The 17,988-nt window shown below is 43.8% G+C and overlaps 1 protein-coding gene across 1 annotated transcript in view; it reads right to left on the bottom strand.

The window, feature by feature from the left end:
- The window catches only part of LOC144797961 (extracellular calcium-sensing receptor-like), a 175,055-nt gene extending 157,358 nt beyond the window's left edge, over positions 1–17,697 (bottom strand). The window contains exons 1-3 of the mRNA XM_078668767.1: positions 17,689–17,697; positions 17,031–17,284; positions 9,400–9,691 (exon numbers count right to left, since the gene is read on the bottom strand). Of these exons, the coding sequence (XP_078524893.1) occupies positions 9,400–9,691; positions 17,031–17,284; positions 17,689–17,697 (555 nt within the window). The remainder of the gene's footprint in view (positions 1–9,399; positions 9,692–17,030; positions 17,285–17,688) is intronic.
- Between the last annotated feature and the right edge of the window lie 291 nt (positions 17,698–17,988).

A 17,988-nucleotide genomic window follows, 5' to 3' on the forward strand; every position in this document is an offset into this window, starting at 1 on the left:
CTTTATGATGTATAAGAGTTTTACCCAGGTTCACCCAACCTTGTTATACTTGCAATTATTGACTGATGCTCACACATGCTCTTCAATTGTGTGTTTAGATGCTACTTTTAAACAAAGAAGACCTTTGGTGGGACACACTGGATCTTATATATATATTTTTTGTATTCGCAACAGTCTATGAATTGTACTGTGCAATTTGATCACATTTTTGTTTCGTCTTCTATTTTATGTGATTCTTTATGATATTGTCTGAAGAATTAATTGTTTTATCTATCTTATATGGTTATGTAATTTTAAACAAATTTAGGACTACTGAATTGAAAATGAATTGAATGCAAATGCAATGAAGGAACCTAAAATAATGATCTCAAAGTCAAAATACCCACCCACATGTGAACATAAATCCAACAGATTTTTTAAAAACCAAAACAACAATGGGGCCTGTCTTCATAATAAAGAGAACTTAAAGTTGCTAAAATAGGTAAAGTGGGGCCTTACAGCTCCTAAGATATAACTATAGGTCTGAAAACTTTCCAGAATATCAAATAGGACAAAACTCAATGACTGCAGGGCTACCAAGCGAGACTTGAATCTTAAGTACAAACCCACTTCTCCCAGGCAATCCTGGAAAGGTTTCCTGGGAAATGTGAGATCTCTCCCCAAACATGCTATTGAGATATGGGACCTGCTAAACTCAAATACACCCGATGTTGGCTTTATGACAGAGACATGGCTAAAACCGACTAGCACCCCTGCAATTGCCATGTCTATTCCAGAAGGGTATAGGTTCAAAGGGTCAATAGGCAAAGTAAAATTGGAGTCGGGATCGCCATCTTTCATAAGGACAGAAGGAAAATCACAATTTTAGAACAGCGAAGTAATGAGCAGATCAAAATCCAGATTTTGAGGATGGATCTCGCGCTACAAAACAGCTGGAAAGGGGCACTGGTATAGCACCCACTATCCCCCATTGCCGAATTCTCTCTTCAACTCATGGAGCTGATAGCTCCTTACATGATCTCTTCCAGCAACTTTATGCTGCTGTCGACTTCAATATCCACAGTGAATGCCTTGATAAAGCAGAAATGTCATCCTTCATGGCAGATCTAGCCACACTGAACCTTACAAAAATCAATGATGGTCCTACTCACACAGCAGGGCACACCCTAGACATTGTCTTTTCAAATGCACCTTTTCTCAAATGTGAAGCTCCAAAGTCAGTAAGCTGGTCTGACCACTAACTTATTGACTTTCAATTACAGGTACTCAGGGAACTGCCCCACGCAATCAATCCTCATATAGACAATGGCATAAAATTAACCGAAAAACCTTCTTAATGGCATTCACCCCCCCCCCCACCAGGGACCTACCACATAGTAATATTGAAGAGAGTTTAGCACACTTCCATAAATCAGCGTTAGCTGCTATCGAAATGATTGCTCCAATGAAAACTTGTTCAAACAAATCCAGACAAACCCAGGCATTGTGGTTCACCCCCGAACTTCATAAGGAAAAAAGCTGCTGCAAAAACCTAGAAAGAAGATGGCGCCAAACCCATTTAAAAGAAGATAAAGAAAAATACAGGTCATCTCTCGCCCTCTATCACAAAAGCATACTCGGAAAACCCATATAGCACAACAAGTTAGCTAAGCTGAAAACACCCCTAAAGCCTTGTACCAAATTCTGAAAACTTTCACCAGCCCCGAAGCCTGGGAATTGGAAGAAAGTTTTTCTCAATCTTTCTGCATCAAAATAAGTGCTTTCTTTATACAGAAAATAGACACCATTCATAATAAGATTGCCGTGACCAGCTGTCCTCCATCGGCAAACATCATAACAGGATCTCCTCCTAGCATTAGGAAAAAACACTGTTGAATTTCCCTCTTTTATCGCAGGAAGAGACTGAAACGCTAATGTACAAAGTAAAATCTGGCTCCCTTTTCAATGTTCTACCTGCAAGTATTTCAGCCTCCCTTGCAAAAACACTATCAGATCCCATCTCCTCTCTATTAAATCAATCTCTGAAGGAAGGTCACCTACCCTTAACATGGAAGGCGGCTCAGGTCATCCCAATCTGAAAAAACACCAAGGCATCCATGAAAGATGTCTCAAACCTCCGATCTATCTCCCTCTTACCATATCTGAGCAAAGATCTGGAAAAACATGTCAACATTAATCTATCTTACCATATTGAATCGGCCGGCTACCTGGATCCATCTCAATCAGGCTTCCAGCCCAAACATGGCACAGAAACTGCCCTAGTGGCCGTTACCGATAACATCAGGCTTGCACTAGATCAGGGCCAACCTACCCTCTTGGTGTTATTAGATCTTTCCGCCGCATTTGATGCGGTCGACCACCAGACTATGCTCATGAGACTGAGGGAAGCCGGGATTGGTTGAGTGGCACTGCAATGGTTGACTAGTTTCCTCTCTAATCGTACCCAGACCATTAACTTGGGCCCATACCAATCCAATTCGAATGAACTGACCAAGGGAGTACCTCAAGGCTAATGTCTAAGCCCAACCATGTTTAATATATACATTGCTCCCTTGGTGGCTCTACTGAGGATCTATGGGTTCGTCCCAATATCCTATGCAGATGACACCCAACTTACCTTCTCCTTCAACAAGACATCCCAGACAGCCCAATGCTCCTTCTCTTCCAGCATGCAGGCCATCTCACAATGGATGGGAAACAACTTCCTACAGCTGAATGCTGGAAAGACTGAAGTCATGCTCTTCGGAGAAGCCCCACTACTATGGACTCCAGAATGGTGGCCTAAAGAATTTGGAACTGCCCCATCTCCATTAATAACGGCAAAGAACTTAGGGGTGAATCTTGAACAGACTCCAACAATGAAAGAACATGTAACCCATACTGTTGGCTCATGCTTTCATGTGCTAGGCCTGCTGAGAAGAGTATTTTCCTATCTTTCCGTTCCCCTGCGAAAGACCCTGATCCAAATCCTGGTGCTCAGTAAATAGGATTATTGTAACGCCTTACTGATCGCAGCCAACAAGTCTTCTCTAAACTGCCTTCAGATGACGCAAAATACTGCACAACGTTCAGTTTGAAATGCCCCTCACAGATCCCTCTTCTACACCAACTACACTGGTTACCGGTGCGGAAACGCGCGAAGTTTAAGATCTATTGCCTGACACACAAGGCAATATGGGGAAATGGACCCTCGTATTTGGCCGAGAGGCTCCATCAGTATATCCCCCAAAGGGACCTACGATCAGAATCGAAATCTCTGCTCAAAATCCTCAGGATCAAAAAAGCACGAACAGGAGAAACAGCCTTTTCATATCAGGCACCATTCATATGGAATCAACTTCCAATTGTCTTAAGAAAATGCCCAGACCACCTTAAATTTAGGAAGGCCTTGAAAACGACCCTCTTTTAGACCAGCCCACCTTAACAACTTCCTGTGTAAATCTGCGATCGGGAGAGTCCAACCGACCAAGTACGATGCATCCAGATGCTTACAGATACTATTGGGTTGGACTCCCATTGTCTTCAATGGAAACCTTTGTTCTGACTGAATACATAGGCTCCCATTGAAGAAAGGAGTGGCTGGGGAAAATCGGGCACCCCCGGTTCCTGCCACACTGTGCATGGGTGATAAGGGGGTACCCATGGGTACCCCCACAGGCCCAATAGGGCAGGCTCTGGGTGCATGGGGGTCCGCTACGGGCCAACACAGTCTGATTCCAACTGCTGATTTGAGTCGGAAGGCACATTTGGGAAAGGCTGTTCGAATCCAGCATTGTACTCGGTCGTTTGGAAATGCGGCCCCTAGAGATAGACGATTCTGCTCCATAGGGCTCGGTCATTCCGAAAGCCATCGTGTTCGGATTGGGATATTCCTAACGCCTATCTCGCATCATACTTGTTTCTTCAGAAAGCTTTACGATTCAGTCAGAAAGATACGTTCCCGATCTGATTCGGAAGGAGCAAATGCCGTTAGGAGGCCTTCCTAACCTCATTGGAATTGGGCCCTAAGTAAGATATGATGAGCCATAACCATAATTTGTATGTGACTGTGGCATAATAATGTCAATTACATGATTACATTCATCTGTGGTGTCATTTTGCATGTGAAAAACCTCTCTGATATGTTTGTTCCAAATGAGGCATGTTTGGTGTAGACTCAGAATGCATGCATTACTCAAGAGTAATAACATAAAACAGCGGTTCATTGTGGGCTAATTTTTTAAGCGGTTTTCTAAACCAATATAACTTGTAATTTACTAAATGTTATACATAGTCAGACATAATCTTGAGAAAGCAATTGTTGAGTTAGTAGAAAATAAAACACTTTAATTTAACAATAAATAATTACACAAAATCAAAATAAATGCCAAGACACTGATATGGCTGTCCAGAAAGTGATCACACAGTGTACAATTGACAAGTTGAGAAATATGTATATAAAATAAAAACAGCCCTCTCAAGATAGGATATAAATAAAGGGCTAATTAGTGAAGAAAACATAAAAATAAATGCCAACACAAAAAGGCGGTCCACGAACCTCTCTGGGCGCAAGCTAATTGCGTTTTAACATTGTCTTTAGTTGAAAGGTAATCAAAAGGATGGGGACAATTAAGAGCACCACTAAATTGTGGAATATGATGAGGGTAGGCACTACAAAAAAGAGGCCACATTAAAACAAATTATAATAATGCCATACTCTGGGCAGAGTCTCCAAAGGTTTCAATCAGGAAACTATGAGAGGATGAACCTACAGCAGGGCTGGACTGGGAACCCAAAGCGCGAGGCACCGCTTTTTGTGTAAACATGCATGTGAATTATGGGTTTTTCACCGCTATGTTTTTTAACCGCTATGTTTTTACCGTTATGTTGTTTTTTTACCGTTATATATTCTGATGGTGATTTGTCTCCTTTCTTCTAGTACTCCTTGACAAAGGGCCTAGCCCGAAATGCATTGGAGTCATAATGCTTCACTGTTTCTCGTTTTGAACAACAAACTTTTGTGAAAATGAACTACTTATTGATATGAATTTAATATCAATCTGCCATTGATATGTAATCTACGTTCAAAATAAATTGAATTATCGACATAGTCATTTTGAAGAATTATTCAAATGGAGTGCCAACTTGTGGGGATGTAGTTGCATGGTTCATGCATACACGACTCTTCATATATTTCCTGGGTGTCTCGGACGGAGACATCACCCACGTGTGCACCCGAAGCTCATTTACATTTAACCAACCGAATACAATTTAGCTGTGCATCGTCTCCTCATACTTATCAGTTATCAGATTCCGCCACTAACGATCGCACGCATCAAAAATGCAATTTGAAGAAATTAGCCGTAGCACTGAAGCTAGAGCTCACACTCTCGCATATGATGACGAGGAACGCCAACGCATCTATGCCTTAATTGAGGAAGACATCACCCCAGCCTCTTCCACACGCAACAAAGAACAATGCATCAAGCAACTATTATACCTTTCAAAGAGACATATTAACCAAAAGCTCCATGCGAGCACTTTATTGAAGTACCATAGGGCCCTCAGAATCCCTCGCGGTTTGCGGATCGCCCTGAAACCCTCATTATGCAAAAACTCAAAGACATTTAAAGACAAGTGGGAAAGAATTTTGAATAAATGCAGCCTGGATCTTATCCTATTGATTGTGGAAGAACTTTCAGATATTCTTAAGGAATTAGAAGTTGAAATCAAAGAAATCGATTCAGAACTCAAAAACATGTTGACTCCAGAAGAACTCACAAATACCCTGGCTGACTTAAAAAACACGTTGGACAAACATCAAAGAGAGATCAACGAGCGAAAAATTCGAAAATATCGTCGGGATACGCTTGACTACAAGCTTGATGAAGTTTATTCATGGGCAGACATATACGCCCAACGGAGAAGAAACCGACCAACTAACACACAAACAGACACCTCTTCCTCCGGTAGTGATACTTCTTCTCGACCAACTCGTGCCACTCCAACTCCTAGACCATCCCATGATGGGGCTAGCACGTCCACCATTCCACAAACCCAAACCTCTGCGGTTCATTTTTTAGAGGTAGAGTCTACCGACCTCGAAGACTCAGGAGGAGCCAGCGCAAAAGCAAAAGATTCAACCGCCCCCTCCACTCGGAGCAAGACAGTACTGAAAGATCCCAAACCCAAAAAGACCACTTAGTTATAAACATTTCAAACACTACCATCAATCAACATCAGATGAAGGTCTTAGAAAAAGGCACTTCATTCATTCCCACGAGCAACACCAACTTATTAGAACTTGAGGTTAGTACCTTCAAATTCTTAAGGAAACTGAGACTGCGTTACTTTTTTGAAAAGGTTTTGCCACCCAGCATGGACAGCAAGCCTGACGAATTGAAAGGATTGAGACCTGGCAGTACATTTCAGGCTCCTTGTAGCCATAAGTCAATTGATTTGTTTGAAAAACTGGTACGACATGACGTGTCTAAGATCAACTTTCAGCGTCACAATCGACGCCCTAACCTCACATCTAAAGACCTTGATGCCCTCAAATCTCTGGCCAATAACAAGTCAATTAAATGCTTGAAATTATAATAATGCCATACTCTGGGCAGAGTCTCCAAAGGTTTCAATCAGGAAACTATGAGAGGATGAACCTACAGCAGGGCTGGACTGGGAACCCAAAGCGGCCCTGGCAATTTTGTCGGACCAGTCCACTTCATGGGGGGGGAATGGGGAGGGTGGGAATGGAGGGGATGGAGTGGAAGTGGTGGGGGGCAAGCGTAAAGCACTGCTGCTTACCAAACCCGACCCCAGCACTGCTTCTTTTGTTACTGGGGGCCGATATTGTAGCATTGCTGCAAAACCGTCCACCAGTAATGAAACTTTCTCCCACCCTCCAAAACGGTCCCCCACCCTTCCAGCCTCCCGAACAAATGCCCAATGCCTGCTATGGCTAGTCTGGCCCTGATCAGCAGAAAGGTGGACAAGGATGGTGGTGATGCTGAGTTGAGCACATGGGAATTCGACACTCATGGATAATAGTTAATATTGGATAATGAAAAATTATAATCTATTGTGGCGTGGTGGAGAAGCAGACTAGGATGCGCAAGTTTCTATTTAAGTGATTTATTGTCAACAGAATGTCGCAGACAAAAGTCTTTGAGGCGACAGAGTCTTTGGTGCAAAGATATCAGAAAACAGAAGGTTAAGCACACTCCTGGTACAAGGGATTCTGGGAGTTGTAGTATGGCTCCGTCGCTTCTCTTGAACCTCTAGCGACGTTGGGGGTCCTGTAGTACACGCTTGGCGGCCGTGGCTCATTGACACCATAAGGAGGAAAAGAAACAAATGAACCCTGTAAGGGCGTTGTTTGCAATCTACAATATTTGGTGCAGGGAATCAGGGAAAGTGCAGGGAACTGCCACCTCTACCGTCACCAGTGTCTCATGCCATGCCATGCGCGATACTTCGCTGAAGAAGGCCCGGGGTCTTTATCTCCCCTCTTTACTCCCCCTCTAGGTCCCTCTAAGGTGCGACCCCACACTGAGGAAATTCGTCCCCGTACCTTGTGGAGCCACGTCCCTCCAGGGCCGTGGCTCGAGTCTTCGCGTTGCCAGGTAGGGTCTGGCTGCCCGTCTGTTTCGTCGTCAGGCTCTATTCTGCTCCGGTTCTTCCTCTCGGCTGGCGAGTCTTCGTGCTCCTCCTGAAGGCTTCCTGCTCTATCCCACAGAAACACGGAGTACGTCCTACATGCGTCTTCTCCTGGCGTTCTCCGTCCGTTGGTTCCAGTGAACGCCCACTGTCTCTGACCGCTTCCACTTTGAAGCCCTCTGCACCACGTGACCCAGACAGCTGACCTGGGAAGCCTGTCGTCTTAAAGGACTAGCACTCCTCGGGTGAGTTCTGCAAATACAAGAGAGGTGAAGGGGAAAGGTAATGGGGAACGTGTCCCATGTCTGGAGTCCCGGAATGCTCTTCCTCACATCTATTAAAACATGACACAAGATTGAATTGAGATTCACGTGTGCACCACCACACTTTTCTTACATACTGTGCCACAGGATTAGTTTCCTATTTTAAGGAAAATTATGAAATCGATCCAAAATGTGTAGTATGTGAAATACATGGAAAAGGAAGGCAAAGTTGTGCTTGGAATCTGACCAATGGACTTGCCAAGTCATTGCAGGAACCCCTCTCCTCCCCTGAAGCAAAGGAAAACCAGGACACTATGTAGACAAAGGGTGGTACAAATGAATAAGCGATGCAGTGAAGGGAGCCTCCATCACACTGGGAGAATCAAGGGGCATATTATCAAGCAGGGCGATAGGCAATTATTACCGCTTTAGCGGCCGTTTTCAGCCGCTAAGCGGGGATAATTCTATCGCCCTATTAGCAAACTGTCGCTAACTGATGTTAGCAACAGATTTTAGGCGATAGCGAGCGGTTTGGGGCCCGCTTTGCATGTCAGCGATCTTTATCGCTAATGACATGCAAAGTGGGCATACCCAACCAGTTAGCGACTGAAAGCAGTCTCTAACGTTGCTATCGCCTATTAGCAAGGCAGACGTAGCGATGGAAATATTCGCGCTAAGCGTAAATATCTCCAAATACTAACACCTGCCCAGACCAGTTTTTAGCCATGTTATCCAATGGGAGGTGGATAACATGGCTAAGAGCATTTTCCGCGCTAAGGCGTGAATATCGCTGTATTCACGCATTTCGCCGCTATCGCTGGATATTTTACCACAATGGAGAAAAACTTTGCTAACAGCATGTTTTCTCTGCAAGCATATCCAGCGATAGGCAGCGATAAAAAAATGCGCTAAGCGCCTTTTGCGATAAATATCGCTATTCCTTGGTAATATGCCCCCAAGTCTCCTAAAATGCAAATGGTCCACAGGAAGTGCCATTCACAGGATATTCTGTGACACGAAAGCAGTATTGGGACAAAATTAATATTGGGAATTGGACCAGCTGATTATGTGATTATAGGAGTCTGGATGTTCGGGACAGTGCACAAAGGCTGAGTGAGACTCAGAGAACCTGGTGGAGGTGGATGGGGGGCTGATATGGTAGTTGACAGATGCAGGGTGGTGAACATGGGAGGGGACATCATGCGGGTCAGAGCACTGGGGATGTCTGCCAACTAGTCCAAGTCCATCTCTTTCCTCTTGTTGCATTCCTGTGGGCAAAAAGAGTCATTCAAGCTGGCCCGGTTTTTTATTATTCAAAAAAAGAAACTTTGTGGGTTTTTACACTTCCATAGACTTGCATAGATATTTACAAAAATTATGCACTGCACATTGATCGACTTCCACACACCACTACTTTATACATGTCACATTAAACAGATTTTTATAAATGCTTTTCTTCCCAGTAGTGTAACAATATTCTCTGCTCCCCATCACTTACTTGAGGATATCTGTAAAGTCCCAGGAGTCTGGCTATAGATATTGACGCAGTGGAACGGGCTTCCCCAATCACCGCTGCCAGACGTGAATATTGCTCACAGTTGTAGTTCAGGACAGGCTGCACTGGCCCAGTCAGCATCTGAAGAGTCCCCTGCATGGTCCTTATCAGTGACTGGCATGTATCATAGATAAGAAAACCCAAGGTGATGTTTGGGAGGAGCAACTGCTCTCTATTGATTTCGTTGATAGTGAAGACCAGTGCAAGGGCGAAACCATAGGACCATACACTAAACCTGAAGGGGCAAAGGCACATAAAACACCACTGAAAACCTTGAATAAAAATATGATATGTGAATAAATAAAATACTACAAAAATACAGTGCATACTAAGCAACAGACTCAGCAGATGTAACCCTGGCCTCACTGTTTATTATCTGCCTGGCTGTATATAATCAGATTTAAATGTTTCAGCAGTAAACTGAGCGGTCGTTATAGGGGTAGTAAGGATGTTAGACATCTAGTCTAGGGTGTGATATTTTAGTGTTTGATCAGCTCCATGCTATAGCATCTGCACAAATATAATTAATTGAACTTAAATTCTGCTTTTTGAAATTTGTAATGCCATTCATTGTAGCAACAAAACACACACAAACACAAATTAATATATACGCTTTAAGGACTAAAAAGAGATCTTCTTTGGTGCAAACCACATCTGAATCAGTGACCAATGTAGTGTTGATGGCTTATGTAATTTTGGAACTTATTTTGTCAGACCAATAAAAGGGATCACACCAGGTATCAATCAATTTGTAGGTTTGGTCTAAGATAGCCTTTTTTGTGAAATACACATTGGACCTTATTACAAGTTTGGCAATCCATAAGATCGTCAAACCCGTGGTGGCAGCCTGAACTGTGGGCCGCCCTCAGTATTATGAGTGTGGTGGTAATACCGCCACAGGACCACTGCGATCACCGGGGATCAAGGATCCCTCGGTGGTTGGGCAGTGGTGAGGCATAGTAATATGCTGGTGGGGCCCCTGCGGCACCGCCAAATATATTAGTAGTTGCCAAACCACAACCCTTCCCATGGCAGTGAGCCTACCATGAAAAAGGGGGTGGTGGGGCAACTAAGGGGGCCCTAAGAGGGCTCCCTGCTGCTCCTGGGCCGGGAGGGTACATGTAGTTGGCATTCAAAACAAAATCATTATGAGACTGCATACAGTGCAAAATCGGGCAGGAGACCCTGTTCAGCCAACCATGAAACTTCATCACAGGCTCTCAGTTTAATTCAGGGTAAAGATACAGACATTGTGCATTATACATTAAGCATATTGAAGCATGGGTAATGGTTTACTAAAACAAATTGTAATCTTCTATGCTACAATGAGGAGCTCCTTGCCAAATGTGATCCAATTACAGTTCTGAAATAAATTGGGTTACTGAATGAGGGGGGTGTAACCCTTCCCAAACAGCAACCACAATATTTTTCAGGGTGAAGTCACAAGCAAACCCTAAATTAACCTGTGCTCAACCCTCTGGAAGCAGAGCAGTCAAGATTAATTCAGAGGAAATGTGTAAAGTATTTGTGCAACACTCCAAACACTAACACCGTGAAGACATATGACAAATGGACCCCAGAACACATTAGGAAACACAGATGAATTTCAATAGAATAGGACCAAAATAATTAGAATCCAATCAGCATAACCGGAGAGATTACATTTTAAAGATTTGAATAAAAATGGAGCCAAAAATCACACTGTGGATATCTGGTTACACTGGACCGGTACAAAGTCACAAGTTCAATCCAACTGTGATGAAGCGTGTGACCTCTACAGGAACCCAATTAGGCCTACTGAACAAAGTACATTAAATCTGGATATGCATCGCAGTACGAGGATTCGTGTTGAAGATTCATTGCACAGCTGAGGGAATGCACTAGTTCCGAGGTGTGATTAGGCTGCATTGCAAGATCCTGTGTCATTGCCATAGATTCTGTCAATGATGGATTGCGATGCAAAGCCAGCGGGAAGGATGTGTCATGGAGTCAAGGTGATGTGTCAGTTCCGAGAATCCTCGAGGCTGCATTGCAAAGTCTGGTGTCTTTGGCAAGTCTTCCATCAATAAGGGATGACAGGGCCAGCTCCAAGCATGCGTTGCGCAGCGGTGGTTTCGAAGAGGTTGGGGGTATGTGGCGGGGTTAGGCAGCAGGTCAGCACAGTAGGGCAACAGTTCTTCAGAGCAGCATTCCAGCGGAGTGGCAGGCCTTTATCCTATCAGAGTATCCAGAGGTCCAGAAGTGTACTGAAGAGTTGGTGTCTGAGGTCCAACATTAATACCCAGTTGTGTCCTTGAAGAGGAGAGAACCTTTTAGACATTTCTTGTTGAAGTTTCGAGGCACCCTGCCTTCCCTGCCCTTGCTCCAGACTAACTACAGGGGGTGTGTAGCCCTTTGTATGGAAGCTGGACACAGCCATTCCTCGTGTAAGCAGGGATATATACAGCTCTGCCCGCCCCATCCTGCGAGTAATGGCCCAACCGGCCAAACCTAAAGTCTCTGTTGTGTGTAGCTATCTAGGAGGAATACACAAAGCCCAATGTCAACTGCACCCAGTCATGTGACCCAGTGACGGCCGCAGACATCACATGGCTAAAGCAGAAAAATGATAGCTTGTAAAAGGCATTTTCAAAACTGAAATTTATAATCCAACATAAGTTAGTATTTTTCATGCCAATTCCAAAGACACCAAACATAAAAAGCGTTCTTTCATGGGAGAGGTGTGTTTGCCGAACTTAAACTCACACCCTTCCCGGCAACCTACACAAAGAACCTCGTAATAGTAATCAACAACCAACTCACCATGACCATCCACATGAACACAATCTCCTACTTTCACACATTCAAGATGCTCAAGAAAATCTTTGAATGGTTCCTAATTAACACTTGCAGTACTTTCCCAAGAATTCATCAGGCCAAGCTCGCTCTCATTCTCCCACCCCAACTCATATCACCCACAACTCAAAGACTCAAATGCTTGACTGCCACCCAATCCACCAAATTGGCACTTTTCAAACTCCTGGTGGGGGGTCTCAGTTCAACAGGCCGCCAAGTGGAGTCAATGGGAGCTGAAGATTACTACTTCTGTCTTCTCTGTGTCAAGCTTGTTGAGCAATTTGTGCCTGGTCTTGGAGACATTTGATAGGGAAAACAACTTTGCATTCTAATGTCTCTCACTTTTTGCCTCATTGCCCAATAAAATGATTTTTGAGGGCCTAAGTGTGAAAGAAGAGAGGGGTGTTCTTTCCTCTTGTATCATCTTTAAACCACCTCCAGCCTCCTATTGACTGCTTGGACTACTCTGCACTTTAAATGAGCATATTTACTTTCTGTTAAGGCACAAGGTGAGCCATGTATCTCAAGATAGGTGCCAGATGTCATAAAAGTCTCTTGACCCACTTCCGAACTGCATTGGAAGCATCCCTCCAGCCCAGTCAATCTCTCTTGCTACTACCTCGCGCCATGATGTCTTTGGGAGGGGCCATGAGAGGAGAGGCCATTTTCTCCACTGTGAACATGAGCTGTGAATGCTGTGTCTCTAGGGTGGATTTTTAAAGAATTGATAAGAGCTCTTCTAGCTAAGGAACATGGGGGATCGAACCAGTGAATGGGAAGTATGCCATTTGCAGGCTTGGGGCGAGTGAGTACCACTTTAATTTTGTTATAAGGGCTCTAAACTGAGTGTCTAGTAATGAGGGAGAGGACACCACGGCCAGGCAATATGGGATGTCATCCCTTGCTTGAGTTATTATTGCAGGTGCCAAATTCGTCTTCTCAACCTGTGTCCACTTTAGTTGATAGCCATTTCTCCTGGTTAGCGCAATGTTATCTACTGCCTGTTGGTGTTTTTTCACTTTGTGGGGGATACTTAGATGAATGAATAAGATAGCATGATCACTATAGCATGTGAATTGGTTGTCTGTGTGGTCCACTCTTTCGCCTATTATAGAGGAGGCTAGGATGAAGTCAATTGTGGAATCATAGTTATTCCTCCTGAATGTTTTCTCTATTTTTTAGCTGTTAGTTATACTCAGGTGTCTCGTATATAATAGTCTATTAAGGCTACCATCATATTCATTGTGTGAAAAGTGTGGAAGAGGGGTACTCTGAGAATCGTCTAGCCCGATTATACTGAGTGAGCCCTTTTGTGTGTGTAAGTTAATTGTTTCTAACCCATTATTTAGTTTGTCTGCCACTAGCTTCATATTTCCCTCAAATTCGTTATTATAATAATTCATTAAAATCCAAAGTCCTTCATTTATAAACTCCAGTTGGAGAATGTGGAAATGGTTATTCGAGGAGCCAAACAGCCTTACTTGTAAGGGTAAGGTATTGGAGATTAAACGTATTAGTCCCCCTTTCGCTCTACCTGACGCTGAGGGCACTGTGGCTGTATGAAAGATGCGGAACCCTGGGAAGAAAACTGGCTCTGTGGCCCATGTTTCCTGAAAGCAAATAATCTCCATTGATTGCCGGAGGTTATGCCACTGGGCATTACCTTCCTTCGAGGCGATTCCGGCCACATTCCACAATGCTAAGCTGATCTTGTTTCTGTCAGCTATTCTCTGGGATAGAGAAATCATAGGGGGCTCCAGCGTAACAAGCACTGGGTTGGCTGGTATGGGAACTCACCTAGCAGGTGGGTGGATAGATGGTGGTAGTCAGTCGCAAGATTCCAGATCTGAAAGGGGAGCTAATCTGTTATATAGCCTAACCCCCAGAATGGTGCTGGGACCCTCTGCATATCTCGGAGTGAACTGGCCTGATCTTATCCTGCCCCTGTGACCATTTCCTGACATCACACCCTGTTTATAGAAGTGCTTCAGTGGTAAAAGAGTACTCTGGGTACTCCAAAGAGATGTTCTATGGAGATTTTTGAGGAGAGAGGTACGCATATGTGTTTTGTTAAAGTTTATCACCACACAGTCTTCAGCAATGGATTTAGTGGAGCTGCACACCCACCCCACTCTCTTAGCAATAATGATTTTGTTACCGAGCTGATAGCACCTCATTCCCAAAACCAGAAGATGATGTGGAAGCCAATGCAGGCATTTGTCCATTAACTGTGAAGTGAATTCATACTGCTTATCCCGCAGGGGAGGGACGTTCGCCAGGACCAGCACTAAGTGGGAGAATACTGATGGAAGGTGGAGGACTTGTGCGAATGGTTGTCCACAATGACCACAGGAATATCTTGTGTTCCTAATGGTTGGGGAGCCGTTCTGAGTTCCCCCAGCCCTAGTGATGCCTGATGTGCTGTGCCCCTTAAGTCCAAAAGTTGTAGAGATGGAACCTCTGGCTGTATGTTGGAATGACCGTGAACTTTAGGGAACAACCCACCCGAGCGACAATGCTAGATGGAATACCCAGAGACAATAGATCAGTCGTGCCCTGGTCATCACAGGCATGAGATGGAATTGTATCTGCAACTGAAGATATAGGGTCAGCAATCTGAGTCTCCATCGGAGGCGGGGCGGGTATGTTCTGTGACTCTAGTCCGGTTAATCGCTCTTCAGTCTGTGTTAGTTTGGATAAGATAGGGTTCAGGAAGGTGGTCATCATTTTGCTTACTTCTGCCCATAATGCGTTGTCCAGTACTGTGTGTGGGGGTGCGGTATTTGCAATTAATAGCATCGATGGTGTTGGTGGACTCACTATGACTGCCTTGGGGTGAGCGGCCTTGGCTTTGGAAGCACGAATGGTTTTGGTTGGCTTGGGCTTAGCGGTGCCACCACCCCTACGTTGCTTTGCTGGAGGATCAGTTGTTGAGGCAGTATGGGGTGAAGGCACTGTGCCCCTCCTATTAGTGTTGGGTAGGGTTAGAAAAGCAGATGAAGATTCTCATGGCCAGGCGGAAGGGGGCTAGATGTTACCAGTTGTGTCAACGGCGTATGTGAAACGTTCTCATGGACATTCCCTGTGGGTGACCCGTGGGAAAAAAGAAGTGGTTCCACTGTCAATTGAATTTCATGAGTGAGGGCACTCTGGTTAAGAACGCATCAGGTGTTGCTACAGTCCCTTCAACTGCTTTCTCCATAGTGACTTTACGATTCACCATATTGACGAAGAACCAATAAAAGGAGAAGTGAAAACAGTACCTTAAATCAGATGCAGAACATTAGAGGGGGCCTATCCTCCTCCAGGCTCTGAGGGGCGTGGATGGGTCCGCCCTTGGCCCGGGCTTCGCCTGGGCATGGCACGGGTACGGCCCTGTGCACGTCCCATCCGCGGGACTCCTGGCGCACTTTTGTGCGTGGCGTTGGCAGCTGGTGGCACCAGCGCTACTGGGTCTCTGAGTCCCCAACGATGATGCGGTGTTCCCAGTGGGAGTAGTGAGGCTGTGGCTAAAGCGCCAGGGGACTCCTGGTGCACATTTGTGTGCAGCCTTGGAGGCTGGCGGCACAAGGGCTGCTGGGACTCCGAGTCCCCAACTATGATGCGGTGCTCCCGCCGGGCGTAGTGAGCCTGTGGTGAGGCTGCAGAACATGCATTCTCCACTTCTTCCTGACATAGGGTAATACAAGACAGTGCAAAGTATTGTGTTTCTTTGCCAGTATTTTGTGACTTGTGCATGCAAAATTTGACTACACCTCAAATTTTACATGGGATACTAGCAAGTATATTTCATGTAAATTTGAATGGTTTTTGGGAACTTTTATACCAACAAATGCAATTTTGTTGACTAGCATTCGTGAAATGAGTAAGTGCTTCAAATGAACATATTTGTACTGTAGTTAATATCGCTTGTGCCATTTGGGGGAGGGGTCTCAGGGTTGTGTCCTCTTGTTGCCTTATTTTGCACCTGAATGTCAGTAATGACTTCCTGGTCTTTTTATTATCCTGCTTGAACGAGGGTTCCCATTGGAGTCTTTGATTTAATGATACAGGACTTTCTACACATAAGGCTGTACTCAAAGGTGTTTATAGGAAGTTAAACCTTCTGCTCAAGTGAAGATCACTTAGCCAAAAGGTCCACTGTGTTACATGTTACAATTTTCTGTAACTCAACTTTGCTGACAATATTATTAAAATCAAAGAAAAAGTGTATTCAAAAGTATTAAATGACTTCGACCTCTTGTAACATTACATACGTCACTTCCCATTCATCAAAGTTAGCATCCTCCCTTCAGTGATCATACAACTGAAAGACAGAGAAAGCCATACAGTGGAGAATGGTGAGACTGAAATCAATAACAGTACTTGAGCAGCATGAAAGACCTCCTTCTAAGGGCTGTTTATGAGCAAAGGAATGGACAATGGGTCAATTTTGGGATGTCATCAGGTGTCAGTGTGAAGTGTCATCTTCACTACCCTGTTCCTTTTGGGGTATCAATGTCATGGTCAATATTATTCTCCATCTAAAATTCTTTCAATCACACCTAAACCAGATTTATTTGAAGCAACTTTCCAAGTGTAACTTCAGAAAAACGACAATTCTTCTTAAAACGAGACATGGTGAAATAAAAGCACACTCTTACAAGTATTTATAAACCACCTAGGCATCAAGATCTAAAATCAAATATCTAATTCTATAGAAGATGTATATCTGGTATTGAAAGGTCTTAAGAGCTCACGTGCTGCAAATGACAGACTGGGGCGGTTCACTGAATGGATTGGCTGGCTCCTGCCATTGAGCATTGATGGCAAATATTCCTCCAATCAGTATATCCCCTTCTGTTCTGTAGAGGTTCTCGGGAAGGCTCCTCAGGGTACACTGCAAGGCGTCCACATGGAACAGAACCGAGGGTACTGACATGAAGACAGCTAAGAAAAGCATGACCAGAGAGTGACGTCCTGGTAAAATGGCATCAACCCAAGATGAAATCACCTAAGGAGAGGTAAAAACATCCAATCAAATCAAAAAAGCAAATTGTGTGAATTGCTAGCAGCAGAGTATAATACACAGAGGCATGATGAGTATAAGAGAATATTGCACTATGAGCATAAGAAACATATTGTCCACAATATAAATAACATATGAAAACACGCTGAGACTCATGAACATATTATACTAAATGCATTATGAACTGACAATTTCAACTTACAGCCGAACAATGAACAAGAATGTATTAACAACTGGTCATATTTTGCCAGAGAATATGAGTCACACAGTATATTTTATTAACTCTATTACATTCATCTGATGTGTTGCAATCACTGTAATTGTCTCATGCTAGCTCTTCAGAGTGATAGTTTTCATTTGGGCAATTATAATAAGTTATTATTGCTTACATGTTTCATTTTGGGTTTTACTGTTATTATTTTATTAGCTGTTTTTAGAGAAATTCGATGTATCATGTTAGTATTATTGTAATGTTTCTTTTTTATATCATACTCAAAGACATTGTGATTAGCAGAAATGTAATATATACATTTCTAAGTTTGCTTAACCTAGAATATTACCTTCTTCTATGCCAGTGTCTTCAGATAAGAGACCGGAACATAGAAATAAGCATTTAAATCTAAGAAAAGATCGGAAGGCAGCACAGGAGTTATACAAGAAGAACACAGCTAGCTATAAGCTCTATTCTG

This window comes from Lissotriton helveticus, chromosome 12, assembly GCF_964261635.1.
Source record: "Lissotriton helveticus chromosome 12, aLisHel1.1, whole genome shotgun sequence".
Lineage (NCBI taxonomy): Eukaryota > Metazoa > Chordata > Amphibia > Caudata > Salamandridae > Lissotriton > Lissotriton helveticus.